Below are 13,768 nucleotides of genomic sequence, written 5' to 3'. Positions count from 1 at the left end.
TAATGGATTTAACAGAACAAAAATATTTAAGCATAGACCTTCTTAGTTTCTCTTTACAACACTTGCAGGTTCATTCGATTAAGGTTAATTTACCTCTGCAAGCAGCACAATCCTCTTTCCATCTGGCCAGATCACATGATCCACCTGTGACCTTACACGTTCCCATGTCAACTCAGGAGTTCTCAGGCTTGCCTAAAATAAGTACAAGAAAAAAAGAGAAGAAAACCAATTTACATGTTGAAAAGTTTTATAGTTCCATACTTTGAAAGGAAGTAAATCATATCAAAACCATAAACCTGCCTCCAAGAAAATAAACCATCAATTCAGATGTCACACATTGTTTATTTGGCTCTAATATCTTATGAGATACAGATTATGTAACACTAATATTACCACGTTAAGTATAAATATGGAAAATAAAAAATATTTTTTTGAAAGCAGCTAGAAACAATCACACTAGAGAAACTAGAGTGAGTCTACAACTTCTTGTAATATCTGGCTTCTGGTTCTAATACAAAAAAAAAATAATCTAAAATTGACACTGTCCATAGCCTTCAGGCATCATAAGCCGAGATAAGACACAGTGACAATGGTGGTGGTGGGAACACGTATTTGTGGAAGAAGCAATCAAAAGTAGACAGCAATAGAGTTTCATCAATTCATTCATGCATTCATTTCCCTATACCCCTTTACAGTTTTATAGTTTTGTACATTTCATAGGTGCATATTAGGCTAACTACCCTGAAGGACCACTTTAGGCCTAGCCAACAGCCTGAGATCAGAATCAAACACCATACTTTGCATCTTTGATGTGAGACCCTAACCATTATGCCAAATCTACCCCTTTATTTTATTCAGGGTCATAGACAGCTGTTACCTATTAAGGCAGGCAATAGGCATAAGGCAAGGAATTAATCCTGGATAGGTACTAGTCGACTGCAGGATTAGTGCACACAAACACTGGATCCTACAGACACACTGGAAGACTTACAATCCACATAGTGGCATGTCTTTAGGATGAAGGAAGAATGCAAAAACCCTAAAGAAAACCCATATGGGTGACAAAGACGACATGCAGAATCCATACAGAAATCACCCTAAATCAGGTACCACTGAACTACAAAACCAAGTTTTGTGAGGTAGATATGCTAACCATTACAATGTCCAAACTGCATCCCCAAGATAAGGGATGAAAAAAATAAAAAAACTTAACAAAAGTGACACAATTGGGTTAAAAAAAAGTCATGATGTTGATGAACCCTGGCAATGCTATATAGACCCTTAATGAATAATTCTTCATCTGGTAAAGAAAAGACAGTAATGAAGACTCTCAAAAATTGTAAAAAAAAGCATGAGAAAAATGTAAGGAAATTTGACAAGACAAAAATGTACATTAGGGACTGGATGCTGACTGATCTACCTCAATCGTTAGCTTTGTTTCAGCCAACAGCACTGAGAAAATATAGAAACATGGATGAGTACTGGTTTTGTACAGAAGGTTATGGAAGTCTGCAATGATTGCCAAATACACAGTTCAAACTGGTTCATTATGAAACAAAATTAAATGAGACCTAAACTTTGCCAAATGCAATTTTTTAAGATCAAGATGGGAGGCAGAAGCAAGGGGTTGACTCGTCCTTTTGGGCTCATAATCATGATATCCAAAAAGGCACCATGAAAGAACCATTCAATGCTCTGCTGTATAAAAGATATGTAGTTAATCTGATAATACAGCTAGACTTTACATAACAAGTCACTTTCTCCTGACAGAATTTGCTTTGATGCTTCCATAATATTCTCCTCTATTTTATTTATTTTCCTTCAAAAACATGTTCCTCCCAAGGCACCAAGCACCCACTACTGTAAAACACTAGATACACTCTTGGTCTAGGTCCATCAGCCGTGCACACTGATGATTAAAAAAAGTGAAGCATCTACTTGAATGTGGTTCATGACAACTGCTGAATGTTGTGAAAGACTCTCTGGTACCAACAATTCTGTTCAAGATGTACTAGTCTGATTTATTTCCTAATACAGGCATTTCCCCTAATGAGTTGCACTGTGGGATGTGCCCTTTTATAAAATTTAGTTTATACTACAATTAATGTTTACTCTTTCTTCAAATGATTTGCTTCAAGGTTTCTCTGATGCACTGAACTGGTATGTCTGAACTGGCAATAACATCTTCAGTGTTGATATAATAGATATGCACTCACAGCCTTACACAATCTTTGTGAAAACCTTCTGGAGTACATAACTACTACGATTTTCCTTTTCCAAATTCATCAGTACAGCAGAATTCTGAAACATCTCAAGCTCCTACATATCATGTTTTTAAGTCTCTCTCTCTTTCTCTCTCTTTTTTAAACCAACAACGGTTTTGACAAGGACACCTATTCTGCACAAAGACACAGTAAAGGTATATAGCGGGGGTGATACTTCAGAATTTTATCATACTAAACAACCATCCTTGAGGGCATAGCCGGGTGAAAAGAGCATCATTTAATTGTTTTAGGCTGGTACAAACAAATGACTGGTCACATTGCGAGGAAAAAAGGTCTAACCCCTTAAAAAAGGGATTTTAAATTCTAGGTACAACACTAGGAATAAAAAATGACACAATGTACAATAATTAGACTTGTGTTTAATTCCTGGATCTTCTGCATGTATCAAATCAGTGCTAGTTAATCTCATGTGGTACTTCACATTTTCAAGGCAAAGGCAAGACACATAACGCTCAACCTCTTAGTGCCAGAAATCTGGACAAAGCCCGACAAAATGGTGGTGGTGGTGGTTGGGGGGGGGGGGTAAAACCCCAAAATAGGGATATATTTTAAATATTGCTCTTATAAACATAGAAAGTTGCTCAAGTAACATGGTTTGTTTTAACATACATTTCTGAAGGATTAGAAGACTGAAATTCAAATGTATGTCATTATTTAGAGATTACAGTTCTCGGTTCCTCATATCATCCCAGTGATTTGCCTAAAAAACACACATTTTATGAGGAATAGACCAAGAATGTGAGCCAAAAATCTGGACATTCTGCAAAAATGTGGACAGTTGAGAGGTATGGCAAGATAACTCAACTAGAAACCACATGTGGGTGTTTAGCCTCAGGGGAAAGTGTGAGATTGCATAGGTTAAATCTGTGCACTATTGGAAGGCTAATGGTGACTTAAGACAGCAAAGTAAAGACTATAATGCTGCCTTTGTGACAGCTGCAAACCAGTCAATTTTCCAAAATCACATCACCCCACTTTTTAACAGCATTCTTTTGTATTAATCTAATATATAAGAAATTTCTTAAGCACATGAAAGTGAATATTAATTTTATACTTTTTGACATGGCAATACAAATAGTAAAAAGCACATTTTAACATATTCCACTGAAGTCTGCATTTAAAAATACTTTTAGAAAAAAAAATATTTTAGCAAAATTTGTTTCAGAATTTTAACAAAACTTTAAATTGAGCACTGCAATCTGATACTTTCATTTATTACTATACCTTGTTTACAGGATGACTGAGCTGGTCTAATGACCCTTTTTCATCACGACCCAGGTATTTATGACAATACAGTACCACGGAAGATATCAGTATTTATAAAGCAATCTCAGTAAATAACTGCATATACAGCATGTATGCACAATGTAATATACAGTTACATACAATCATTTACAATTTTGTGTGTATACAACTTTCTTTTGCCACAGGTTAAAAATGCAAAAGAATAGTATGGGGTTACTTCAACACATAATCTTTTACAAAGGCATATTTGAATGAATTTTAATCTGGACAGTGGTATACTATAGTCAGACATGTCTCTTGATGGAGGATCTCCACTCAGCAAAGTTACTGTTTCTGGCAAAATCTCATCAGAGTAGGGTTATATCCCACTAAAAGCTATTATAGAAATTGTAATGCCTTGCACAAAATATGTCTCAGGGTCATAGTGCTCTATGCAAATGCAAGTCTGATTAAGAAAATAAAATAATTACAATTAACTTGTAAGTAAGGAAAATACATATGAAGTGATTGTGCTCACTGACCTGAACTGTGAAGGTGTGTCAATACCAGGGTATCAGATATCTGAATGTTTAACAGGAAATAGAAGTAGATGTGGGGTTATAGTACTTGTAGCATATTGTGTTCTTGTTATGGTGTTCAATGTTGATCAAGACTGGAAACCTTACTTTTAGGATGAACTATTAATAAGGCAAGTAATCCTATCCATATGTAGGCTTGTCAAAGTCTTTTATCTAATTTGGAGCAACACTTGTACACTGAAGTACATTTATGAATTTTAATAACTTGACAGTGCTGGGGGATTTAAATTTTCTGAAGATTAATTAGAAGGGACAGTTGAGATAGCTCTGGAAGATTAAATTCCAGTTTTTGTTCAATTTACATTTTATCTCAAATTCTCACAAAGTTAAACAATATTTTGGACCTTCTACTTGTATTCCATATACGATAATTCAGATCACACAACCTTTAAATTTGTACTGGTTCACAAATACTTCGAGCAGCAGTCCAAGGTTCATTTTTGATGACGATCTTTGAGTTACATGCAATTCAATTTGGTGAACTGTATCTAACTCAGATTGATACATTAATTACAGATAAACAGGGAACTTTAAATTGCTGAAATGTTTTTGAAAGAATATATAGTGCCCATATAAGTGTGGAAAATTTATAATCAATCGACCCAAGAGGTTTATACCTCGCAGGTGGAACTCAAGACTCAAAATTAATGAGGAAGAAAAAGAGGAAGTTTAATATTTGGCGGAAGTTCCAGAGTAGTAGCTCAAAAAGAACATAAAACCTCGCAAACAGAAGACTGAGGGCATCATTAAGAACATCCAAACATAAATATGAATGGAATTTACGGTCTTCAGCATCCATGAAAAATTCTTCTTCTTAAGTTAATCAGTCTAGAGGAAAGGCTAAAACACTTGGTCCTACTGTCACTGACAGTGAGATATTACATGCAGGTTTGCAACTGGCCAATGCATTTAATAAGCATTTGTTCGCAGGGGACACTTCAAGAGTAGGGGATGTCACTGAGAGTATAGCAATAAGTGGTGAACATGCATGTCCTCTTTTGAATACTGTGAGAACATTTTTGGGACATATTAAACAGGATAGTGGAATGGACCCTGTTAATCTCCCTGGGTCCTTTATAGCAGATAAAAATTACTGTATGGTCTGGTACTTATTAATTGGAAACGTACAGATGTTATTTCAATTCATAAGGGGGAGGTCCCAGTGGATAAAATTACTAATTATATGCCAATTACTATAACCTCTCTAGTTGGAAAAAGTTTTGAAAGAGGTTTACTGTCTCTATTAAATCACAATCTACAGGGGTGTCTAATGGACCTTTCAAAACACGGCTTTACACAGAACTGTTCAATCTTTACAAACTTGGTTGACTTTTATAAATCTGACCCCAACATTTTATAAGGAGATGTCTATAGCTGTGACTTACTTGGATCTATCCAAAACTTCTGACAATATACTACTTACTGTTATTACAGAGGTGATGTACAGGCATGTGGATTAACCCTTAAATCATCACATCAGTTGCAAACTAGCCGACTAGGAGATCAGAGAGAGAGTGAGAATTGAGAAGTGCATATCTGAGTGGCCTCAGGTGAAAAGAGGTATTCCACAGGTCTCACTTTTGGGTACAATACTGTTCATCATATTCTTCTTAAATCCAAAAAGATGGCCAAGTACACTGATCACATTAAAATAGGTTGTGTAGTTACAGATGCGATGTTTGGTCTGAGAGTGTTGATGGAAAAATACAGAGAAGGTCTTTGTGGACTTGGAGAAAGCATATGATAGGGTGCCTAGAGAGGAGTTGTGGTACTGTATGAGGAAGTTAGGAGTGGCAGAGAAGTATGCAAGAGTGGTACAGGACATGTACGAGGGTAGTATGACAGTGGTGAAGTCTGCAGTGGGAGTGACAGATGCGTTTAAGGTGGAGGTGGGGATTACATCAAGGATCAGCTCTGAGCCCTTTCTTATTTGCAATGGTGATGGACAGGTTGACAGACGAGCTCAGACAGGAGTCCCTGTGGACTATGATGCTTGCAGATGTCACTGTGATCTGTAGTGAGAGTAGGGACCAGGTTGAGGAGACCCTGGAGAGGTGGAGATATGCTTTACAGAGGAGAGGGGAATGAAGGTCAGCAGGACTAAGACAGAATGTGTGTGTGAATAAGAGGGAGGATAGAGGAATGGTTAGGATGCAAGGAGTAGAGTTGGCGAAGGTGGATGAGTTGAAGTACTTGGGATCAACAGTTCAGAGTAATGGTGAGTGTGGAAGAGAGGTGAAGAAGAGAGTACAGGCAGAGTGGAATGGGTGGAGAAGAGTGTCAGGAGTGATTTGTGACAGATGGGTACCAGTAAGCGTGAAAGGGAAGGTCTACAAGAGGGTAGTGAGACCAGCTATGTTGTATGGTTTGGAGATGGTGGCACTGATAAAAAGGCATGAGTCAGAGCTGGAGGTGGCAGAGTTAAAAATGCTAAGATTTGCACTGAGTGTGAGAATGATGGACAGGATTAGGAATCAGTATATTAGAGGGACAGCTCAGGTTGGACAGTTTGGAGACAAAGTCAGAGAGGTGAGATTGCATTGGTTTGGACGTGTGCTGAGGAGGGATGCTGAGTATATTGGGAAAAGGATGCTAAGGATGATGCTGCTAGGTAAGAGGAAAAGAGGAAGGCCCAGGATAAGGTTTATGGATGTCATGAGAGAGGTCATGCAGGTGGTTGGTGTGACAGAGCAACATGCAGAGGACAGGAAGAAATGGAAACCGATGATCTGCTGTGGCAACCCCTAACGGGAACAGCGGAAAGGGAAGAAGGCTGTGTAGTTATATCTAATGATAGTGCTAACTTATATTTGAGTAAAATGGCCTTTTGGTTAAATCAAAATGGGTAAAACAGATATATGCTGTTTTACATTTCAAGAAAGTGGATATCAAGTTAAATGTGAATTTAGGATCTACCGAATTGGAGAAACTGATAAAATACAAGGATTTGGGTGTTACTGTTTGTAATCTTCAAAACATAAAGTCAAATCACTCCAAGTGGCTGGTCTAACTTTTAGAAACTTTAATACAGGGGTATAAAGAAATACTATAGACATTGTTTATAGTTTATGTTTGGCCAATTATCGAAAATATGTTATTCCGTTTATATAACAAGAAAGATCTATTAGCACCTGAAGACAACCAGTGTACATTCACTAAGAATTCCTAAGAACAGGGGTATGTGATATCGATATAGACTTGACAGTCTTCTGCCTTTTTTCCATCACTTATAGGTATTTGAGGGAGAAACTGTGTTTAGCTTATAAAGTTTTATGAAATGAAGAACTGTAAGTACTGTTAAATACTGAACTCAAATAAAATCACTAGAGAAATATATTATACATACAGAGTTGACGAAAGCAGACCAGTAGTGAGAATGAGATATTTAACACATTCCATGATACATTTATGAGCCAGGTTACCATTATTTATTCAGCAATCTATCTTTTTACACCTCTTTAAAGCTCAGCTTCATGTGGATGGATTCTGAAGTTTTACATTTATTATGGACACTGCTTCTAATTCGCCTGTGGCCCTAATGCAGTTGCAATTGATCTACTGATCTACAAATCATGGGAGGCAAGATGTTCAACTTTTATACGAAAGTGGTTTTGCCCCTTGCTGAAAGGTGTGCTACTTAATCCATCTCTTTTAATCTGAAAGCTTCTACAGAATCTCTTTTACTTACAAACTTTTACAAACTCATTTAGCATGTGTGCCTCCCATGCAGAGGGAACTGTGTTTTTAAATTTATGTCTAAATATAATAACTGGTGTTGTCATGCAGGAAAACCCTTGGGTTATCCTCTGCTAGCTACCCGAATGTCCAGCCAGCATACACAAGCTTCTAGTCACTGCTAGGTAAGTGGGACATCTGACATTGGCAGAGGGTGTGTGGGCCATAAAAATTATGTCTGCATGTACCTTTCCTCAGAACTGAATGCCCCAGTTGGACCCCAGTCTCAGGATAGCTGTACAAGTCCTGTGTCATCGAAGAAGGGATAGTTTTAAAAGAAAACGGGGATAAGAAAGGAGGGAATGAATACTACAACATGGAAGAGAAGGACATCTATGGTTATGGTAAGATTTTACAAAACTATTCTATATCCTTCTATTCTCATGTTGCAGTATTTAAAGCCCTTGAGTGCAAAAGGGAAGAGAAGGATGCGACTTGGAATTGTCTTCCATGAAACCATGTTGGGCTGCCCTAGTAAATTCCGCTCTAGATCCGGAGATGTGATCCAGTCTATAGAGTTTAGTGAAGATATGGACAGATGTTCATGTAGCTGCCTCCAGAATGGAAGCAGTGTCTAGTCCTTTAAAGAAGGCTTCAGATGAAGCCATGGCTCTAGTGAAGTGGGCCTTAATTTTTGAATTTAGATGTTTTCCATGGTAGGTGTAGCAAAAAGATATAGCCTTGGAAATCCAGATAAAAATGGTCCACTTTGTCACTGCTTTTCTCAGAGTTTGGGGGTGAAAGGAGACAAATAATTGCTCTGATTTCCTAATGGAATAGGTCTCATTAAAGTAAAATCTAAACTGTCTGTGAACATCAAGGGAATGCAAGTCTTTCTCACTGTCATTCTGAGGATGAGGGGAAAAAAGGTGGGCACGTGACTACCTTGGTTTAAGGATAGCTCATTGGCCACCTTGGGCGTGAAGGAGGGGTTGGTCTTCAGGGTCACTTTATCCTTGTGGAAGAGGATAAAGGGTGGTGGTGTCATGACGGCCTGGAGCTCTGACACTCTTCTGGCTGATGTCACGGCCACCAGGAGTACAGTTTTCCAGATACAGTGTTTCTGAGATGCTTTAGATGCTGGTTCAAAAGGAGCAACCGTGAGCTTCTCTAAAACGTAGTGCAGGTCCCATGGAGGTGGAACTGGCCTCCTGGGGGGCCTGAGATGCAGTACTCCCTTGAGGAATAACTTTGCAGGAAGACAGGATGCTAGAGGAGGGTCAAGAGGTAGACAAGCCGAAATTGCAGCAAGGTGGGCCTTAACAGAGGAATATGCCAACCCTGCTTGCAAGAGTACACAAAGATATGACAGTAATAAGGGGACCTCACACTGAAGTGGGTCCAACTGTTTGTAGATACCAGATGTTGAAGAGTTTCCATTTAGAAAAATAAGATCTTCTAGTATTAGGTTTCCTGGCCTCCTGCAGGACTGTTAGCACATCCTCGGTGTAAAGATGTCTGTAAGGAATCAAAATTCTATCACCCACAGAGTTAAGTTCAGAGATACCAGGTGGGGATGGATTAGGAATCCCTTGTCTTATGTGCCTCGGCCAAAAGGGAGTCACCAACAAGATGTTTGGTTTGTCCCATTGGATTTTCAGTAGGACTTTTTGGAGTAGTGGGAAGGGGGTGGAATGCATAGAGAAACAACCCCTTCCATGAGATCGAAAAGGCATCCGTTGCCCTCGTTAGGGGGACTGGGTAGCCTGGTGCAAAATAGTGGCAATTGCCTGTTCATAGGGGAGGCAAACAGATCTATTTGTGATGAACCCACTTGTGGACAATGTCCAGGAATACTTCCCTGTGAAGCATCCATTCGTGGGATTGTGACATGGGGCTGCTCGAAGTGTCTACCTGAATGTTCTGTGCTGAAGGGATATAAAATGCCTGCAGGGTGACTCCCTGTGTTAAGCTGCCAGATCCCAGGCCTGGAGTGCAAGTCTGCATAACAAGTAGGATTTTGTTCCCCTCTGTTTGTTCACATACCATAGAACTGCAGTGTTGTATGTGAACAATTTCAGGGGTCCTTGTTTTAAGGACATGTAGGAAAGCTCTCAAGGCAAACAGGATTGCTCTCATTTCCCTGATGCTGATGTGTTCCTGCCTGAAGGTGTCTGACCACGTACCCTGCACCCTCAGGCTGCCCAAAGCAGCTCTCCAGCCCAGATCTGGAGCATCTGTGTACACCTCCTGAACTGGGGAAAGGGGTTATAAGGGAAGCCCTGGGTTGAGTGTCACTTGGTCTAACCACCAAAGGATCTCCTTCCTTAGGCATGGAAGGAAGGGAATGCTGAAGTCCAAGGGGTGCAAGTGTAGGGCCCATGTGGACCTCAGGTACCACAGCAATTTTCTCATGTGGAGTATTGCCAATGGCAGCACTGGAATAGTGGAAGCCATATGAGACAGTAATCTGAGATATTGTCTGGCTGTCATAGCAGTGGCATTGAGGACAGAGAACAGGTATTACTTTAGCTTTTCCACATTTTGGGATGGAAGGAATGCTCTCATGACATCTGTCCTTATTCTGCACCCCAGGACAACTTGGTCCTGGGAGGGATTTAGGTTGTATTTGGGGTAACTTATGTTGAATCTCCGTGCCTGTAGGACTGAGATAACTGTGTAGTTGGTGGTGTAAGGATCTGGAACATTCTGCCTGTATCAGGAGATCATTCAGGTATGGAAAATTTTGAATAAGCAATCACTGGAGCCAAATACTTGGTGAATATCCTTGGAGCTGTAGAGAGTCCAAAGGGCAAGGCAGAGAACTGAAAATGTGAGGAACTCACAGAAAAACAAATATTTCCTGTAACTGGGCCTTGTAGGGATGTTTAGGCAGGCATCCTTTATGTCCAAGGTGGCTAGAAATCCCTGAGGCATTACTAAGGGAAATAGGGTCTGAAGAGTAAGCATATGAAAGTTGGGTACTTGTAAGAAAAGGTTGAGGTAAGAGAGGTCCAGGATAGGTCTCCATGGTCCACCCTTCCTTGGGACTAGGGAGAGTCTGGAGTAAAAGTCCTTTCCCTTTTCTACCAGGGGAATGGGTTGTATGTATCCTTGAGAAAGGAGGCAGTCTCTGACTGGCTGGAAAAGGGGGAGCTGGTCTTTGGGTGGCTCTGGGACACCTCGTAAAGGGTAGGACTGATCCAGGTCATGAAATAAAGATTTTCTATAATGACAAAGGCCCACCTGTCTGAAGTAATGCTTTGCCAAACTGGAAGACAGTCAGAGAGCCTTCGGGACAGGGGAATGGAGTCTGGGGGGTGAACAGCAGAGGCAAGTAGTCACAGGCTACCTGCCCTGTCCTGAAACTGAGGTTTCTGGGCAGGAGTCTGAGCAGGCTTGGAAGGGGTCTGCTGCTTCCTGATGCTCTTTCTGCTCCTAAAATGGGGGTTGGAGCAGACTGTTTTCTAATGAACTGGGTCTTGGTGGGGTAGTTCCTACGAGATTTGGGGATAGGGGAGATGAACAAAGTGTTTGAGGTCCTGGAGTTCCTTCCCCTTTTAATGAAGGGTCTTGAACAGCTCAGCCACTTTAATCCCAAAAAGGGAATAGTTATCCAAGGGGGCATCCAGGAGTTTGGCCCTAATATCATCAGGTAAGGGCTGTAGTCTTAACCATGAATATCTTCTTAGAATTGAAACAGAGGCTGCAGATCTGGAAGAAGCTTCTGCAGCATCAAAGCTGCATCTAATTGAATGTCTTGTGACTTGAGAAGACAAGGAAATGAAGCTAGATATTCGCCACCTCAAAAATGAAAGACAACTAGTCTCAGCCATTTTCGTAGATATGTCAAAAGCTTTTGATACAGTGTCCCATCAGCTGCTCCTCAACACCTTGCTACTTGCAATAGCAATACCACACCCCTAAGCATGGTTTCACAGTTATCTATCAGACCATCAACAGACCACTAAATGGGCAAACAGCCTCTCCCCACAATTACCAGTCACCATGGGGGTACCCACAAGGCTCCATACTTGGGCCCCTCCTCTTCATAATATTTACCAACAACCTATAGACTGCCACCCAACATGCTACCATCATCCAATATGCAGATGACTCCTCCCTTATCTGCTCAACCCACTCCCCACAAGAACTCCAACACAAAATGCAGTCATGATTCCAAGACATTGAAAAGTACCTCACCAGCCACCAACTCATCCTAAATCCAAATAAGACCAAGCTCATAATTTTCTCTAATAAATCTTCCAAACCCAGTACCCAATCCCTCTCCATACCATCTAACACCTGTACAAAAATCGAAACCACCAATCAGACCAAGCTGCTAGGGGTAACCATAGATGATCACTAAAATTTGATAAACATCTGACCATCAAAACATCCACTCTAAACTAGGTGCTCTATACAGGGTTAAACCTTACACAACAAGCTAGACTGGCCACTGCAAGGTCCCACTTGCTATCCACTCTCCAATACTGCTCTGAGGTTTTACTAACCCATCAAAAACCAACCTAAATAAACTAGACTACTGCTATAACAGAATAGCTAAGTTTGTCACCAACCAACCCCACAGAAAGTACAGTTTTGTACCTACCATAAATGTAGATGTCCGAACTGGATAGCATCTGCAGTCATAACAAGTGGGTTGTCCTGTCGTCAGGCAGCCCTGCAGTCGGCCGGATTCCAAAGTCCGGGTCCGGCTTCGGCTGATGTCGCACTCCACCCGACGTCATCTCTGTTGGTCTTCGGGTATAAAAGCATCAGCCGACGCCATTTTCCTCAGTGTTTCTTGCCCCAGATGCCAGTAGCCCTCTTGCAGGCTAAAATTTGGATAGATGCCAATGTTTCCAAATAGATAGAGGTAAACACAACAATAAGCATATGTGTACATATATACAAACAAATACACCATAAAGACTCCCCAACAGCTAGCTATTAGGAGGGTAAACACCCTAGGAGTACCACAGAGGGAAGGAGGGAGGGTAATCCTGACTGCAGATGCTATCCAGTTCGGACATCTACATTTATGGTAGGTACAAAACTGTACTATGTCCTTCATGGATGCATCTGCAGTCATAACAAGTGGGTAGAATACCATAGCCAACTAGGGAGGAGGATAAAAGTAGATTATGGTGTGTTTAGGATCCCTTGCAGTACAGCAGTGGCAAACCCTGCTCGGGATCTGGAATATAGAGGCAAATTATAATGCTTGGCAAATGTATGCACGGAGGTCCAAGTAGCCGCCTCAATAATGTCTTTGGTTGCCACTCCTCGTAAGAAGGCTGTGGTAGTGGCTGTTGCCCTTGTAGAATGAGGTCTTATGTTTTGTGGAATTGGTTTTCCATGGAAGGAGTAACAGTATCGTATGCAATTTCCTATCCATTTGGAGATTGTCTGTTTGGAAATAGCTTTTCCTTCCCTTCCTGTTGCATAGGCTACAAAAGTTGGTCAGTCTTTCTGCTATTTTTGTTCTGTCCAAGTAGTAGCGTAGCTGTCTATGTACATCCAAGGTATGCAGTATTCTTTCCCTCTGTTTTGTGGGTTGGGAAAGAAGGTAGGTAGGTGGATTGCCTGGTTTAAAGATACTCTGGATACCACCTTGGGCATAAATGTAGGATTAGTTCTCATGGACACTCTATCTTGGTGGAAGATTAGGAAGGGTTGCACTGCCATTAAGGCCTGTAGTTCTGAAACCCTCCTTGCTGAAGTAATTGCCAGTAGGAAAGCAGTTTTCCATGACAGGTGTTGTAGGTCTGCTGTTGCTGCTGGTTCAAAGGGTGATAGTGTCAACTTTTCTAGCACAAAGTTTAAATCCCAGGCTGGTAATGGTGGTTTCCTTGGAGGTTTTACATTCTTGATTCCTCTGAGGAACTGCCTGAGCAAAGGGTGCGAAAAACAGGTGGATCAAAGCTGTATTCTGCTGAAATAGCTGATGCATGTATCTTGATGGAGGAGTAGGACAGGCCT

General features: G+C 40.7%; 1 protein-coding gene across 7 annotated transcripts in view; it reads right to left on the bottom strand.

The window, feature by feature from the left end:
* AHCYL2 (adenosylhomocysteinase like 2) overlaps window positions 1-13,768 on the bottom strand; it is a 1,498,752-nt gene that overhangs the window by 285,193 nt on the left and 1,199,791 nt on the right. For all 7 annotated transcript variants that reach the window (XM_044088837.1, XM_044088831.1, XM_044088833.1 and 4 more), the window contains exon 13: window positions 94-192. In XM_044088837.1, coding sequence (XP_043944772.1) covers window positions 94-192 — 99 coding nt within the window. The remainder of the gene's footprint in view (window positions 1-93; window positions 193-13,768) is intronic.

This window comes from Protopterus annectens, chromosome 11.part0 (assembly GCF_019279795.1).
Source record: "Protopterus annectens isolate FY-2018-M chromosome 11.part0, PAN1.0, whole genome shotgun sequence".
Classification (NCBI taxonomy): Eukaryota; Metazoa; Chordata; order Ceratodontiformes; family Protopteridae; genus Protopterus; species Protopterus annectens.
Note: the sequence above shows the minus strand (reverse complement) of the source record. Positions and strands in the feature narration are given on the sequence as shown.